Source organism: Pituophis catenifer, unplaced genomic scaffold (assembly GCF_029215685.1).
Source record: "Pituophis catenifer annectens isolate HBS135680 unplaced genomic scaffold, rPitCat1.0.hap2 SCAF_13, whole genome shotgun sequence".
In the NCBI taxonomy this organism is placed as follows: Eukaryota; Metazoa; Chordata; class Lepidosauria; order Squamata; family Colubridae; genus Pituophis; species Pituophis catenifer.
The window spans coordinates 943,677-959,681 of NW_027256893.1; the positions used below are offsets into that span (position 1 = coordinate 943,677).

Here is a 16,005-nt window from a genome sequence, read left to right on the forward strand (position 1 = left end):
AACTAAATATGCTCAAACTTACCATATCCTCATCAGTCTCCAAGGTGATTTTAAAAATATCACCCTGCTCTGTTTGAGCTAAGAAAAAAAACATGGACTTGGTCTTGTGGGTAGCAGAGCAGACAAAGATCATGCCTCTTTCAGGGTCATCCAAGTCATTCTGTCAAAAAAAAAAGAGGACCAGGTTGTAGTCACAATACAAAGGCTGGCCTGGAGTACAAAGCCAGCTGTTTAAGAGCATGAAAGAGCATCTGTCTGCATTTGTGAAAAGCCTGGAATCAACTAGAGCCATGATGGTGAACCAATGGCACGCGTACCAGAGGTGGATGCAGCGCCCTCTCTGATGGCACGCAAGCCATCGCCCCAGTTCAGCTCCCCTGTGCGTGTGCGCATGCATCCTGCCGGCCAGCTGGTCTTCAGGTCTCTGCCACACATGTGCAGGGGTTGAGGCACATGCAGGGGGGCGCCCGTGTGGGGGCTGCACATGCATTGCATTTTGGGGGTTTGGGCGCGTGCGTGCATTACATTTTGGACATTTGGGCACATGTGAGCATTTGTGCGCTTTGGGCACTCAGCCGGGAAAAGGTTATCCCTCACTGAACTAGAGAAAAAAGGGCTAGTGACTGTGCATGATAAGCACCTTTTCTGTTTTCTTTGGAGGTCCTAAAAGACATGACCCACCAGGCCCCTCAAAGAGAGCATATGCAACAATGCTCTCTTCCTTTTTCTCCAGCTGGACAGCTTCATGGGTAGCTTTCCAGGTTCTCTTTATAGCCTTGGTCATCCTTACAGGGAGATTTGAGAGATTCAACACCTTTGAGCACGATAAAGACTCAAAGTTGTCAATGATGCAAATATCAAGGCCAAGATTCTATTTCTATATTTTTCTTTGTTTGGGGAGAAATCTGGAGCTTTTATTTTTTTCTAAAAAAAATTATAACTATTTCAGGGGTTGTACTGAGACCTTATGTTTTTCCTAACTATTTCCTACCATTCTCCTTTTCCTCCAAGAGCTGCAGAAATGAGGTCTAAGAATACTTTGGGATGGGGTTCTTTAGGTACTGAGGAAATAATGTTTTCAGAAGAGTAAAGGTCACAAGATACTTACCCTCCTCCTGGGAATTGGACATCGAATATCTGGCTGGTCACCAAAGTTTTTGTAGGTAATGTAGTTTTCAGAGCAAATCAGTACCCCACTTGGACCATCGGAGCCTCCAGGAACTATAGACCACGGTCATGAGCATGGTCAAAGAACAAAAGGAGTCAGTTCGGGGGGGGTGGTTCTTTACATAAAAAGGGAAAGTTCTTTCTAGCAACATATATTATTAAAGATCTTTCTGCAAAAAGACTGAATGGCAAACATTGAAAGGGCTCCACCTATCCTTTCAAGTGTTTACCTATCATTATTAGAGGTCGATGATAAGGACTGGGTGACCAGAACCACAACAAGGAAATGTATAAGTGAAAAGGAGAAAGAGAAGTATTCAGAGGCCAGAAAAAGAATTTTCTGGAACAGGTTTTCAGTTTTTCAAGAAAGAGACTTTGGAAAAAGTGCAAAGAGTAACTAAGATGATTAGAGGGCTGGAGACTAAAACATATGAAGAACCGCTGCAGGATTTGGGTATGGCTAGTCTAGAGAAAAGAAGGATTGGGGTGACCTGACAGCAGTATTCTAGTATTTGAGGGGCTGCCACGAAGAGGAGGGGGTCAATTTATTTTCCAAAGCACCAAAAGAAACAATGATTGGAAACTAATCAAGGAGAAGCAACCTGGAATTAAGGAGAAAGTTCCTGACACTTAGAACAATTAACCAGTGGAAGAGCTGGCTTCCGAAGTTGTGGGCGCCTTCATCACTGGAGGTTTTTAAGGAAAGACTGGACAGCCACTTGTCTGAAAGGGTTTAGGGTCTCCTGCTTCAGCAGGGGGTTGGACTAGAAGACTTCCAAGGTCCCTTCCAGCTTTATTCTGACTGATTGCTTAAAGTTTCAGAATGGAAGTTCAATACACTCAAGCTGTTTGTTAGTGGATGAAACAACACTACCAAGATTTTATGAGAGATTCTATGGCATGCACAAAACATAGACAAATCTTTCTCTGGGTTTATGAATGTTGTGTATGTGCCTTTTCCCTACAAGGGCTGAAAAAGAGGGTACCTGTTATTAGAAAATTGCCGTGTTCTTCCAACGGTTCGCTGTATTTCCTGACCACGTGGTTCAAACCTAAGTCTAACTCATAAAACGTCAATGTCTGCTGGGTGTTTGCTGCAGCTTCCCCAGTGGGATCATTGTCAGCTTCCTAAGGGGAAAAAATACCACTTATGTCCCATGTGAAATTTGAATAGTTTATTTTTTAAAGAAGTACAATATGACAAGGAATATCTAATGGAAAACACACTTAAGGATGTTTTACAATCACCTGTAAAAACTGGCATAACTCAAACAGATTAAAGGGTTCCTATCTGTGCTGCGAAGCTTCCTGAGGCTACCCTTTCCATAAAGGCCTCTGCAGAGCCCAGCCATCCAGAGTTGAGTCAACATGTCCGGAGCAAGTGACCCCAATTTTACTGCCCTAGTAAAGCTTCAGACCATACAGGCTCAGAAGCTGCATCAGGCGGAAACTCCTCCGGCCCAACGCTCTGTCGCACAACCCTGAGCTGCAGTGCAGGCGCTCCTTTCCGCTGTTTCTCCGGAATGGCCATTTCTAAATAGCAGTAGCTACACTGAAAGCCTCACCCTCCACAAGCGCTCCATCCCGCTGAAACCATCTTAATGTGGCCCATTATCACAACTGCGGACAACTCCCCTCTGTGTGCGTTGAAGAATTACAGGTGTGTGTGTGACCTTTTACAATGGCCAGAAGTGTTTTGTGATATATAAAGTATCCTTTCCAAGACCACTGTAGCTTCTATCAGTTATTAAATGACATTTGTAAGCCAAGAGTAGCCTCAGCAAAGATAGATAGTGCAGAATCCATGGAAATGGATCCAGGCTGACATTTTCATTCTGTCCATTCTCCTCCCAATAGCTGCAGCTGCTGTCACCACCAAACAGGTAGGACAGAGGCACAAGGGTTTTAGAGATTCTCCTTCCAAGTTAGCACCAGCACCCCACAATCCCAAGCTAAACACTTATCCCTGCCAGCCTCAAAGTACAGACAGGGTTAACAATTGCACTCACTAGGAGCACCTCTCATACATGCATTCCTTATGCTGAAGGAATAAGGCTTGTGTTGCAAGCCCAGGAAAGCAGCAGTTTCACAACTACAAGCCAACTACCAGCATTAACAATGTCAGCAAGTTGACCTAACATCGATCTAGTTATTTTAGAAATCATTTTAGTGAGCTAGTACCTCATAATCCATTTCCAGGCAAGCAAACATGGGATTTTCAAACCCAACGTCGACTCCAACCACATGATAAACCAAGGTATTGGCCTTGTGGGCTTCCAATGGAGAAGAAATGGTGAGCCGAGCAGCTGCGTCTCTGTTCAGAATGTACACAAGTTTCTGCTTCTCAATGGCACCTGCAGGCAAAGAGAGGAAGTGCTGAAAGGGGAGGTGGGAGCCCCTCAGGCTCAGTGTCAAAGCCAGCCAGAGCTTGTCCTGCTCAGGCCGGCTGAACAGGCAAGGCTCACAGCTGCCACCTCATCTGGGGTCTCCTTGCCCTTCCAATACGAAGATCAGAATACAGAATAACAGAGCTGGAAGGGGCCTTGGAGGTCACCTATACTGCTCCTTTAAATTAATCAGTTTAGTTTTGCATCAAAAGCTTGTCCAGTAAATATATGATTTAAAGGTGGTCTATTTCAATAATCCACAGATATGTATAGGAAGCAAAGCTAATCTGGCACTAAAAAGTAGTCCCATCAGAGGAAGTTACTGCAGAGGCTAAATCTATTTGTGCCCTGCCAAGAGACACATCACTTCTGCTCAGTGACATAATCAGTGCATAATGGGCAGAAGGAATAACTTTGAGGAACCAGAAGAGCCACTACCAAGAGAATGGTCAGACAAAGGAAATCTAAGCCTGGGTTGAGTGGGTGTCTCGGGCAAGACTGTCCCTAGCTCTAACAAAGGCTGAGGGAGGGGGGAGCGTGGCCAGACTTGCAAGATTATATTGCTAGAATCTTAAAATAAAAATCATATAGAACTCATTAGACTTTGGTTTTCTAGTTTCTAGTTTCACCTAGCCTGAACAGCTAATATCAATCTTGTAAAGTCTGAATGTGCTTTCTGCACATACTCTCTCCCTCTCTCTCTTGATCCTTATGAGAATTATGGAGCTTCTTGTCTGGGACACCTACTGAAGATTAATGTTCTGTCCTGAACACAGATTTCTTTTTTCTATAGTCTTGGTAGTAGCTCTTCTTCCTGTTCCTTATTCCGTCTCTCCATTACAAGTCAGCACAGCTGAAAATAATAAGCAGACTTTCCATTAAGAAAGTCCAAAGTGCCTAAATTTCAGCCCCCATCTAGAACCATAAATGGGATGCAGGGTAGGTGGGGGAACCATGTGCAGCCACAGAAGTGGTTTTTCATGATCATTTTGAACCATAAACTTTCCCAATGTAATTGATTCCTCAGCACATTCTTCTCACTATGCAGTTGCTTGATGTGAAAAAACTCCAACCTAGACTACTTCATAAAGCTTTAGCGATACATTCAAAGAAACTCTTGTGAAAAGAAACATACAGCATTTCTCCTGGAATGCTGGAAGCAACACAGGGCAACAGTGTTGTCCAACAGTATTATCCTTTTAGTTTCTAATCTTTCTAGAACAATCCCCTGAAAAACAAACCATCTAGCTCTGAAACTGCCATACCTGCACGAAGTGATTTCCCAGCTTCTGAGCTGCCTGTTCCTATAGGAAGCCCTGGTTGTTTCACCACCGTAGCAGAGCTTCTCCAGGCTACAGCAACAGGACACAGAAAAAACTGAATCCTGAAAGAGGAAACTGAATTCCATAGAGTCCTAGGGTTGGAAGGGAATGTGGAGGCCTTCTAGCCCAACCTTCTCCTCCTCCCCGGACAAATGGCTGCCCCTCTCTTGCTTTAGTTTGCAGTGACAGAGCCTTCCATGACTCCAGGAGTCAGGCTGCTGTCCCACCGCTTCATAGCTCTCTGTGAAGCTTCCACTGGCTGGTTCTTGTCCCATCCTCAGGCACGGTGGAGAATTCATCCACACTTTCTTCCCTGTGACAAGTCAAAGACCAGATAGATTTTGCTCTTTCCTCCAGGGCCACTTCCGGGTGATATTGGTAAGAGGGGAAGGTTTAGCCTGCAACTCCAACTCTGTGGGCTGCCAGGGGGCTCCACATTCTCCCTGCTCCTATTTAGCATCAACATGAAATTCCTGGGTGAGGTCACTGACTGCTGGGGCTAGGTATTAGTAGCTAGATCAGTGATGGCAAACCTTTTTCCCATCGCGTGCCAAAAACAGGGGGAATGCGGGGGGGGGGGGGTCGGGCGTGTGCATGCCCACACCCATAATGCAATGCCCCCGCGCCTTGCTCATGCACACGTGACCCCCACACACTCCCTCCGTCCTACCATGCATGTGGGCATGACCCCGCTCCCAGCATGCATAGGGTGGCACCCCCGCCACCCGTTTTGGGCCTGGCAAGCCTCCCTGAAGCCTCCTGGGACCAAAAACAGGCTGTGGTGGCGCCGCCAGAACCCAGAAGAGTGTCAATGAAGTGCCTACCCCTAGCCTGCCACCGAGAACAAGCCAGTGCAGCCCCCACACCCCTTCTGCCAAGGGAGCGCGCTTGCTTCCCAGCTGGCACGTCTTACCCTGGCGCTGGGCAGACGTTCCTTCGGCATGGACTCCGCTCCTGGGGCAGCACTGCTTGTTCTTGGTGGTGGGCAAGGTGGGGGCGGCGGTTCTCCTCCAGAATCCTGGGCACAAGCGGCAGGGTGAGAACCACCCCCCCACCTCACCCCTCGACGAAAACAAGCAGCGCTGCCTCTGCTCCTTTCCTGGGGCTGCGGGGCTATGCAGCGGTTCTCACCCTGGCGCCGGACTAACAGCTGGGGCTGCGCAGCCCCAGGAAAGGAGCAGGGGCAGTGCTGCTTGTTCTCAGTGGCGGGCAAGGGGGGATGGCGGTTCTCCTCCAGAATCGCAGCCACAAGTGGCAGGGTGAAACCCCCCCCGTCGCCCGCCACCGAGAACAAGCAGCACTGCCCCTGCTCCTTTCCTGGGGCCACGCAGCGGTTCTCACCTTCCACTTGCGCCTGGGATTCTGGAGAACTGTCCTCGCCATCTACCAAGAACAAGCAGCACTGCTGCTACTGCTCTTCTGGGGCACCCAAGCCAGACAGGCACTCCGGACCGCGGATGCACGTTGCCATGGGCTGGAGGGCTGGGGCTGCGCAAGAAGCCCACTCGGATGGTGAGGGAGGGAAGCCCTGGCCCGCCCTGGCCAACAGCTCTCTCCCCTAGTAAGCGACCGCCGGGGATCTCGTTTATGCGTCTTTGGGCACACGAGCTGTTCTTCACGTACACATGGTTTCTGGCGCTCCCGTGTGCGTGAAGACCAGTTGGCTGGCGCACCAGAACCCGGAAGAGCAATATGCGATGGCCCTGCATGCCTGGAGAGATGGCTCTGCGTGCCACTTCCAGCATGTGTGCCATAGATTCGCCATCCGGGGAGGAGTTTGATCCTGTGACTCCCAAGGACAGGGTTCTGGGTAAGATTAGTGCCGCCACGTGTTTATTGGACCCGTGTCCCTCCTGGTTGGTGCTGGCCTCCCGGGAGGTTACACGAGGCTGGCTCCAGGGGATTACAAGTGCTTCTCTGAGTGAGGGTGCCTTTCCTGCCGCCTTAAAAGAGGCGGTGGTGAGGCCCCTCCTCAAGAAGCCTTCCCTGGACCCGGCTGAATTAGCCAACTATCGTCCAGTCACCAACCTTTGTTTTGTGGCGAAGGTTGTTGAGAGCGTGGTGGCACGACAGCTTCCCCGGCACCTGGATGAAGCTATCTATCTAGACCCGTACCAGTCGGGCTTCAGGCAGGGGTACAGCACAGAAACGGCATTAGTCGCGTTGGTGGATGATCTCTGGAGGGCTCTGGACAGGGGTTGCTCCTCTGTCCTAGTCCTATTAGATCTCTCAGTGGCTTTTGATACCATCGACCATGGTATCATGCTGCAGCGGTTGAGGGGGTTAGGAATAGGGGGCATCGTTCTGCAGTGGTTCTCCTCCTTCCTCTCCGACCGCTCACAGTTTGTGTTGGCAGGGGGACAGAGGTCGACCTCGAGGCATCTCGCATGGGGAGTGCCGCAAGGGTCGGTCCTCTCACCCCTCCTGTTCAACATTTATGTGAAGCCGCTGGATGAGATCATCCGTGGTTTTGGGGTGAAGTGTCATCTGTACGCTGATGATACTCAGCTGTACATCTCCACCCCAGACCACCCCAACGATGCCCTTAATGTGATGTCCCGCTGCCTGGAGGCCGTGCGGGTCTGGATGGGGAGGAACAGGCTCAGACTCAACCCCTCCAAGACCGAGTGGCTGTGGCTCCCGGCGCCCCGATATAGTCAGCAGGTGCCATCGCTGGCTATTGGGGGTGAATCTTTGCCCCCCACAGAGAGGGCTCGCAATCTGGGTGTCCTCCTGGACGTACGGCTGTCTTTAGAAGAGCATATGACGGCCCTGGCCAGGGGGGCCTTTTATCAGGTTTGCCTGATTCGCCAGTTGCAGCCCTTTCTGGACCGGGACGCCCTGTGCACGGTCACTCACGCCCTTGTTACCTCCCGGTAGGACTATTGTAATGCTCTCTACATGGGGCTCCCCTTGAAGAGCACTCGGAGGCTCCAACTGGTCCAGAATACGGCCACGCGGGTGGTTATGGGCGCAACTTGTTGAGCCCACGTGACACCCCTCCTGCGCGAGCTGCACTGGCTCCCAGTGGTCTTCCGGGTGTGATTCAAGGTGTTGGTTACTACCTTTAAAGCGCTCCATGGCATAGGACCCGGGTACCTTCGAGACCGACTTCTGCCACCAATAGTCTCCCACCGACCAGTCCGCTCCCACAGGGTGGGTCTCCTCAGGGTGCCATCGGCCAAGTTATGTCGGCTGGCGACACCCAGGGGGAGGGCCTTCTCTGTGGGAGCCCCAGCCCTGTGGAATGAACTGCCCCCGGAAATACGTAAGATCTCCGACCTCGGGGTGTTTCGCTGCGCACTGAAGACCCTGTTGTTCCGCCAGGCCGGGCTATCAACATAATAATTTTAAATTGGGGTATTTTAAATTTCTGGGATTTTAATTGGAGCCTAATCTATTTAATGATTTTAAATTTTAATTGTTTTGTTGTGTTTTTAAATAGGCTGTACACCGCCCTGAGTCCTTCTGGAGAAGGGCAGTATAGAAATAAAATTATTATTATTATTATTTATTGGTTAATCTTTAGTGAGATTCACATCCTTTGAGGCTGGTTAATAGCTCAGCAGCTCGAGTCCTAACCAAGGACCTAGGAACTGTTAAGGTATCGTCGGAGAATGTAAGCTGTTCCGAGTAAGGTGGTTTTTTGTAGAGTCAAAATGTTCAAGTCCGGCAAATTTAGAATTTCTAAATAGCGGGGTAGCCCTTTGGGTATTGCTCCGAGGGCTCCAATTACAATCGGGACAACACACAATTTCTTTTTCCACAGTCGCTCAACTTCAATTTGTAAGTCCCGGTACTTTGTGATTTTTTCTTGCTGCTTATCTTCAATTCGTGCATCACCAGGTATTGCAATGTCAATGAACCATACTTTTTTCTTTTCAACTATTGTTATGTCAGGTGTGTTGTGGACCAAGTGCCTGTCAGTCTGAATCCTAAAGTCCCACAAGATCTTGAGTTTCTCATTCTCTAAAACTTTCTCAACCTGATGTTCCCAGTGGTTTTTGCTGTACTCAAATCCAAACTTCTGGCACAATTTCCAGTGAATGATTTTAGCAACACGGTCATGGCGTTGTAGGTAGTCAGTTTGTGAAATTTTGCTGCACCCACTGATCAGGTGGTCAACTGTCTCTTCTTTTTCATTGCAGAGGCGGCATTTGCTGTTGGTGGTAACATGTTGAATTTTTGCCTTCATACAGTTTGTGGCTAGGGCTTGTTCTTGAGCTGCCAAAATAAAGCTTTCTGTTTCTTTTTTCAGTACTCCTGATCTTAACCAGTTCCAAGTTAGTTTCTGGTCAGCTTTGCCTTCAATACTTTTCAAGTATTGGCCATGCAGAGCTTTGTGTTTCCAATTTTCAGCTCGCTGCTCAGTTACTTCTTTCTTATATTCTGCTTTTGTTTTAGTTGTCTTTAAAAGGCCTCCTTTATTTACTTGCTTAATCATTGGTTCTTCACTTTTCTGGATGTAATCATTCAAGCTGCGTTTTTCTTCTTCCACAGTCTGCTTTACTTGTAGGAGTCCTCGACCACCCTCTGCTCTTGGTAAATATAATCGGTCAACATCACTTTTAGGGTGCAAGGCATGATTCATTGTCATAAGCTTCCTTGTTTTTCTGTCCAAATTGTCTAACTCCATCTGGGTCCAGTCAATTATTCCTGCAGAGTATCTAATCACAGGTATAGCCCAGGTATTTATGGCTTTTATGATGTTTCCTCCACTCAATTTGGACATTAATATCTTACGAATTCGTTGAATGTACTTGGCTGAAGTTAATTCCTTGACTTTATTATGCATTAAGTCAGAGGCTTCTAAAATTCCCAAGTAGTTGTAGCCTTCTTCTGATTTTACTGCCTTTATCATTTCTTCATTCTCTAGTTCTATTCCATCCTCTTCTATGATCTTGCCTGCTTTGGTTGCTATTGTTGCACATTTGTCAATTCCAAACTGCATACCACTGTCTTGGCTGAATTCTTTTGTGTTTTCAATTAATAAATTCAGTTCAGCTTTTGTTTTACCAAACAGCTTCAAATCATCCATGTACATCAAGTGCGAGATTTTCAGTCCTTTCTTTGCAAGTTCGTATCCACAGTTCATCTTCTTCAAAATGATTGTCAGTGGTAGCATTGAGAGTATAAAAAGTAGCGGTGAAAGGGAATCGCCCTGGAAAATGCCTCGTTTAATTTCAACTTCACCCAGTTCTTCTTCATTAGCCATAAGTTTTGTTTTCCAGAGGTTCATTGAAGATTCCATGAATTTTTGTATGTTGCTGCTGATGCCTAATATTTCCAGGCATTTCTTGATCCAGCTATGGGGAACTGAATCAAATGCTTTCTTATAGTCTATCCAAGCCATGAACAGGTTGGTTCGTCTTTTCTTTGAGTTCTTTAGGATTATCTTGTCGATCAGCAATTGATCTTTTGTTCCTCTTGAGTTTTTGCAGCATCCTTTCTGTTCTACAGGAAGCAAGTTATTTCTTTCCAGGTATCCATAGATTTGGTTTGCAATGATACCAGTAAGAAGCTTGTATGTTGTTGGCAAGCAGGTGATTGGCCTATAGTTTCCAGGGTCCTTTCCTTTTTCTTTATCTTTTTGGATCAAAAATGTCCTTCCAGTTGTCATCCATCCATCATTTTCAGGTGTTTTTAGGATCTGGTTCATCTGGGTTGCCAATCTTTTGTGCAGACTTGTAAGTGCCTTTAACCAGAAGCCATGCAGCTCATCCGGTCCAGGTGCACTCCAGTTCTTCACTTTTCTTGACTGTCTTTGCACCATTGCTTTTGTTATTTTCACGTCTTCCATTTTATGCACTTTAATAGAGTCCTCAACCTGTTTGATCCATTTTGCATTTCTGTTGTGCTTCTTGTTGTTTTCCCACAAATTCTTCCAGAATTTCAGAGCTTTCTCTTTATCAGGCTTTTCATTTGTTGTTACTCCATTTCCATTTTCTAAATTCTTATAAAACTGGTGCTGATTTGCTCTGAACTGTGAGTTTTCCTTGAACTGAGTTACTCGGTTTTCATACCTTTTAATCTTTTCAGTGATGGCAACAACCCTCTGCTTCAGCTCTTCAATTACTATTGCAATCTCCTTATTCCTTAGATCGTATCTTGCTTCCAGGCTGCTTTTGACCTGCTTGTTCTTTAGCTGACCTTGCCTTAGGTTCTTCAAGTTGCTCAAATCTCCACGTACTTTTTTGATCTTCAATTCTAACCGAATTTTCCACTTAGGCTTCCCCTTCTTGCCTCTTTGGTTCTTTTGTATTTTCAACCCCAGTTCTTTGGTGGTTATGACAGCTGCTGCATACATCAGTTGGTTAGTTTCGGCTAATGTAGTGGTTCGAATAGTTTGCACAGCCTCATTGACCTTTTTTAGTACATTTCTCAATTCTTTCCGGTTCACTTGGTTCAGCTTTGGCAAACGTGTTCTTTCATCATCTTCCATTTGGTGCTTTATTTTTCCAGCTAATTGAGCACTATCTGTTGGTGTTTGTTCTTTAGTGCTTCCTTGTTCTTTATCTTCATCCATTTCAGTATCCTCTTCTTCCCTTTCTTCCTCAATTTGCTTTTGAGTCTGGAAATCATTCTTGATGTTACTCCTCTTTGTTGTTGTACTCAGACCATTAATTGCTTTCTCTTCTATTGCTATTAATTCTTCTGTAGTGAAAAATTTGTGGTTTAGGATTACACGTCGTTGGTCCATTAACCTTTGTTCACTGGTGTCACAGTCCGTATGGTTCATCTTCCAAATCTGATACATTCTTTTTTGAAATCCATGTTTTGCTGGTTCAGACTGATAGTAAGCTTTCATAATAGAGGTGTTCTCTTCCCTGGTCCAGATTTTTCGCTTTTTGGGTTTATTATTATTATTATTATTATTATTATTATTATTATTATTATTATTATTATTATTATTATTATTATTATAGTGTACCTCTCTGCCCTGAGTGGAGACAGGGATCTTTCCTGGTATCTGGAGGTTGTGGTGGTGTGTATCAGGGCTTCAGATCAATATTGACCGAGTAGGTTGCTACGATCTTGTTTTTATTCTTAGGTGTTACTTTTAAATGATATAATAATGGTTTGTTATTTGCTGCCCAGTTGCTACACAGCCGTCTATATCAGTTATATCGATCAAATAACTCTCCCCTTAGCCTTCCTGTTCTTTAACCTAAATGTACCCAATTTTTTTTAACCATGCTTCATAAAAACTAGCCGCCCCCTCTCTCCTCCTCTTGGCCCTCTTTCCAGTTCCTCACCATTCTTCTCATACTGTGCCAACCAAAACTGGACAGTGCCACGGGTACGGCCTGAACAATGGAACTATCACCTTGCATAATCTCAACATTATTCTATTAATAAGACTAAGATTACATTGGCTGTTTTGTTAGCTGCTACACACTGCAGGTTTATTTTTAATCTATGGTCTACCAGCAACCAAGATTTTTCTCTCAAATATTACTGCCAAGCCAGATACTATTACTACTTACTCATCTGACTTCTCCCATATAAGTGGAGAATTCTACATTTCTCACAACTGGACTTCATTTTGTTGAAAAACTAAAAAAAAAGGCCTTTGAACTTGTCTTCAGAGATGCCCACCTAACTTTGGGGATTACACATCTGCTGAACATCCCTTCTAGCTCCTCATCTAAGTCATTTATAGAAAGGTGAAGAGCACTGTGCCCTGGGCAGAAGCCTGAGGGCACCCACTGGATACATCTCTCTCTCTTTCTTTCAAGCCAGTGTTTCTTCATACACTGAATCTAGTTTTTGCCACCAAGATGTATTTAAAAGCCAACAAGTAATTATAACAAGTACCTGATCAGAAATGGATCCAAGTGTCTCCATAGCTTATTTCAGAGAAGAGACATGAATTCCTAATCATCATTTCAGGCCAAACTGCTGGTTTTTCAACTGATTCGATAGAAAATGCCCTTGTGAAAATGCCCTCCTTCTGGGAGGCTGATCCAGACACCAATCAGCTTTTTTCTTATTTTCCTCCCCAAAAACTAAGGGGCATCTTATACTCCAAAAAATATGATATTTCGGGAAATATGTCTTTCTGCGATCCATGAATTCTGACTGGCTGCAACCACTATGCACCCCCAAATTTTATGATGGCACCTTTGATACTTTTTCAAAAATCCAAACAAGCCCCACAAGCAAAAACATTAAACCTCTGATCAAAACACTTACTGGCCATTTTCATATAATACTAGCCTTACAAAATAAACCACAACCAGCTGAGGCCAGACAACATGCTAAAGCATAAACTATAAATTCATAAAACATGCAACTGAGAGTCAAATCATTGCCAAACATACCGTAAGCGCAATAACACAGATATGGACACCAGACACTAATGGTATGCATCACCCAACCGCATTTCTAATAAATTTCTTTTAACCATTTTCCCCAATTGCCATTCACATACAACTTACTGATCATGACAGCCCGCCCTTTAGGATCCACAGCCAAGTACTGTCCAGGAACAATTCTGCGGCAGCCGCTCTTGCCAAAGGTTTCCTGATGAATTTTCTCAAACACATTTTTAGAAGGCTGGTATTCCAGGATGACGATGCGGCCTGAATCACTGCCCACCACAATGTAGTCCTTGGTCCCACCAGTTAATCTGAAGGCCATGAGGGAGCGAATGATGCCAAAAACTTCTACCGTCAACAAGGTATGAACCTTTCCAGTGTTTGGATCAGGACGAAGCAATTCCAAGATTTTTCCTCGGGAAACAACAATTTCTTGCTGTTTAGTACCTGGAAAATGCAAGCTACGATCAGCAACTCAGGAGGATTAAAGCCTTAGCCTCCTCATTAACTTCAATCCAATGTCAGTTAGGAGCCGCAAACCATCCTTCTCTTGATTTCTTGTGTCTAAACTCCCACACAGTTACCCAAACCCTTTTAGGAAAGGTACGTACAGAATGAGGATTCTGCAAGTTCCTTAGCAGGCAAAACAATCCGGGCTGGATGCCAGTTGGACAAAACCTAACATGGTGAATGAGGCTGGATCTTTTTACGTGGGACTCTTACTACGCTCACGAAAATGGACAAGATTGGGTTGCTCCAATGTGTGGTACCATAGGGCTCTCCTGCAGTCTCCCACTTAACATCAAAACAAAGGCATGCATAAAGCCCTCCCCCAGTTCAAGGCAAAACACCATCGGTATGTTGATGAGACTCAAGCTATGTGATGCTTGGACCAAGACTTGGGGAGGCTGCCAGGGGCAATATAAACGCAGATTAAATCTTCCCCAGACCAAGTAATAGAACAAAGACAGATATTTGAAGAGCATCAATTCCAACGGTCAACCAGAATAAAACTGTGCTCTTCATGAAGCAGTTGCTTACTGATTTGGGAGCCCTGGTGGAATCAGAAATGCAGGCTCCCCTTGCTTTATGCTAAAGTCAATTTCCCCCCAAACCTCATCTAACCTCACATAATCACCCAACTACACAAAAGGTTTTTTTTTTTTTACAAAATTGGATGAAAATTATCAGTTGTATAATAAATTTGCATAAAATAAGGAAAATCTATTCTGCTTAAACAGCAGATAGCATGTCAATCCTCCCTGGTGAATCAGATAGGAGACACAACTAGATGAGCTAAATCTACTTTATTTTAAGGCAATAAAATACTAACAGAATCCTGCAAGTCTGAAAATATGAACTTTTAGTCACTACTTTTAACCGCTTCATACATTAAGGTTGGTCCTCTTAGTTTATTTCTTTGACTCTTAAATCACTGGGGGTTCTTGCCTCTAATCTGATTTGCTTCCTAGGCAGCGCCTCTTCTCCACCTTCCATTACATGCAGGCTGTGGCTCCCCACATCTTTGCTCAGTTATCTTTGGTACACCAGTTGCTAGTCTACATACAGTGGTACAGGGGTGTTTCAGCAGTAACAATGCATGCCTTGATCACCCCCTAACTGTATTGCTCATTACTTGGGGTTGCCTTTGGAGAAGACCTGGAAGCTATAACTGGTCCAGAATGAAGTAGTGAAACTACTGCTGGGTCAATCCTACCACTGAAGCCTATTGGTAACCAAGGCAGCAACTTTAGAAGAATTGTTAACCTCTTCTAAAGTTGGTGCCTTGGTTATCAATAGGCTTCCGGAGGCAACAACTCAAAATACGTTAGGCATTGCCCAGCATGGCAAAATCTGCCCATTTGGTGAGAATATCTTGAAAAGGCCTACTAAGAGGCCTTTCTCCCCCAAAATTTAGAACACGAGCCAAGTAACAGAGCCTTTTCTGCTGCGGTCCCCACACTTTGGAATTCTTTAACCCCCGTCACAGCATTTGAAAAGCCATCAATTCGACCCAGGTTTTAACCCTAGTTGACGGCCAGTGGCATCCTTAGGGGAGATTGTCAGAGTTCATATCATGAGGTCACACCTGCTTTCACTCCCCTGGAACTATACGCAAACGAACAAGCGCGGGCCCTTACATGCGGCCTTGCGATCAGAGTGAAGTTTACCTGAAAAATTCCCGTGGATGGCATAGCTGATGCCAGTGGCCCGTTGAAGCGTTAAGTTGTACAGGAACATGGCGCCGGTTGACGTCCTTTCCCTTCAGCCCACCAGCTAGAGAAAGAGGGAAACAACGAATCCCGTAAGCATCGGGGGCTTCGTAGAACATTGGCCAAGCCGGCCAATTCTTCTCCAGTTCCTGCAACTCAATTAGCAAAGGGAAGAGGCCGTGCTTGGGGGCGGAAAAAGGCCCAACGCCCTTTAAGCCGCAGGCGAGATGAAGGGCAGGAAACGCGGCGGCGGCGGCGCCTTAATGGACCAGGCCCGAGAAGGAACAGAGACCCGCGCAGTCGGGGACACAATGCAGACGCTCATCGCGCGCCAGGGCCAAAGGCGCAGCCGCCCTCCCAGGGACAGGACCGCCGGGGAGAGGGCCGCGGCCGCCCCAGGCAGCCTCCCGGGCCGAGATTCAACGGCACCTACCGCAGAACGGCGCGGATGGCGGCGGATCCCGTCGCCCCTCGCCTGCCGCAAGGCCCGTGCTCCTCCCCGGGGTCCTTCGAGGCACGCGGCGCGCGGGCTGTCCTCGCCGCGCCTGACGCAGCGCCACGGCCTGCGAGGCCCCCTCGGACCGCGCGTCAGGCC

At 46.2% G+C, this 16,005-nt stretch overlaps 1 protein-coding gene and 1 non-coding gene across 2 annotated transcripts in view; both read right to left on the reverse strand.

Annotated features, from left to right (window-relative positions):
• Positions 1–15,923, reverse strand: part of SF3B3 (splicing factor 3b subunit 3) — a 51,047-nt gene extending 35,124 nt beyond the window's left edge. Inside the window, exons 1-7 of the mRNA XM_070953187.1 lie at positions 15,844–15,923; positions 15,369–15,474; positions 13,318–13,644; positions 3,349–3,521; positions 2,154–2,295; positions 1,109–1,221; positions 23–160 (exon numbers count right to left, since the gene is read on the reverse strand). Coding sequence (XP_070809288.1) covers positions 23–160; positions 1,109–1,221; positions 2,154–2,295; positions 3,349–3,521; positions 13,318–13,644; positions 15,369–15,438 — 963 coding nt within the window. The 5' untranslated portion in view covers positions 15,439–15,474; positions 15,844–15,923. The remainder of the gene's footprint in view (positions 1–22; positions 161–1,108; positions 1,222–2,153; positions 2,296–3,348; positions 3,522–13,317; positions 13,645–15,368; positions 15,475–15,843) is intronic.
• LOC139323787 (small nucleolar RNA SNORD111) lies at positions 12,691–12,773 on the reverse strand. Its single transcript, XR_011601016.1, has one exon. It is a non-coding gene; the product is annotated as a small nucleolar RNA SNORD111 (small nucleolar RNA).
• Positions 15,924–16,005: the final 82 nt, after the last annotated feature.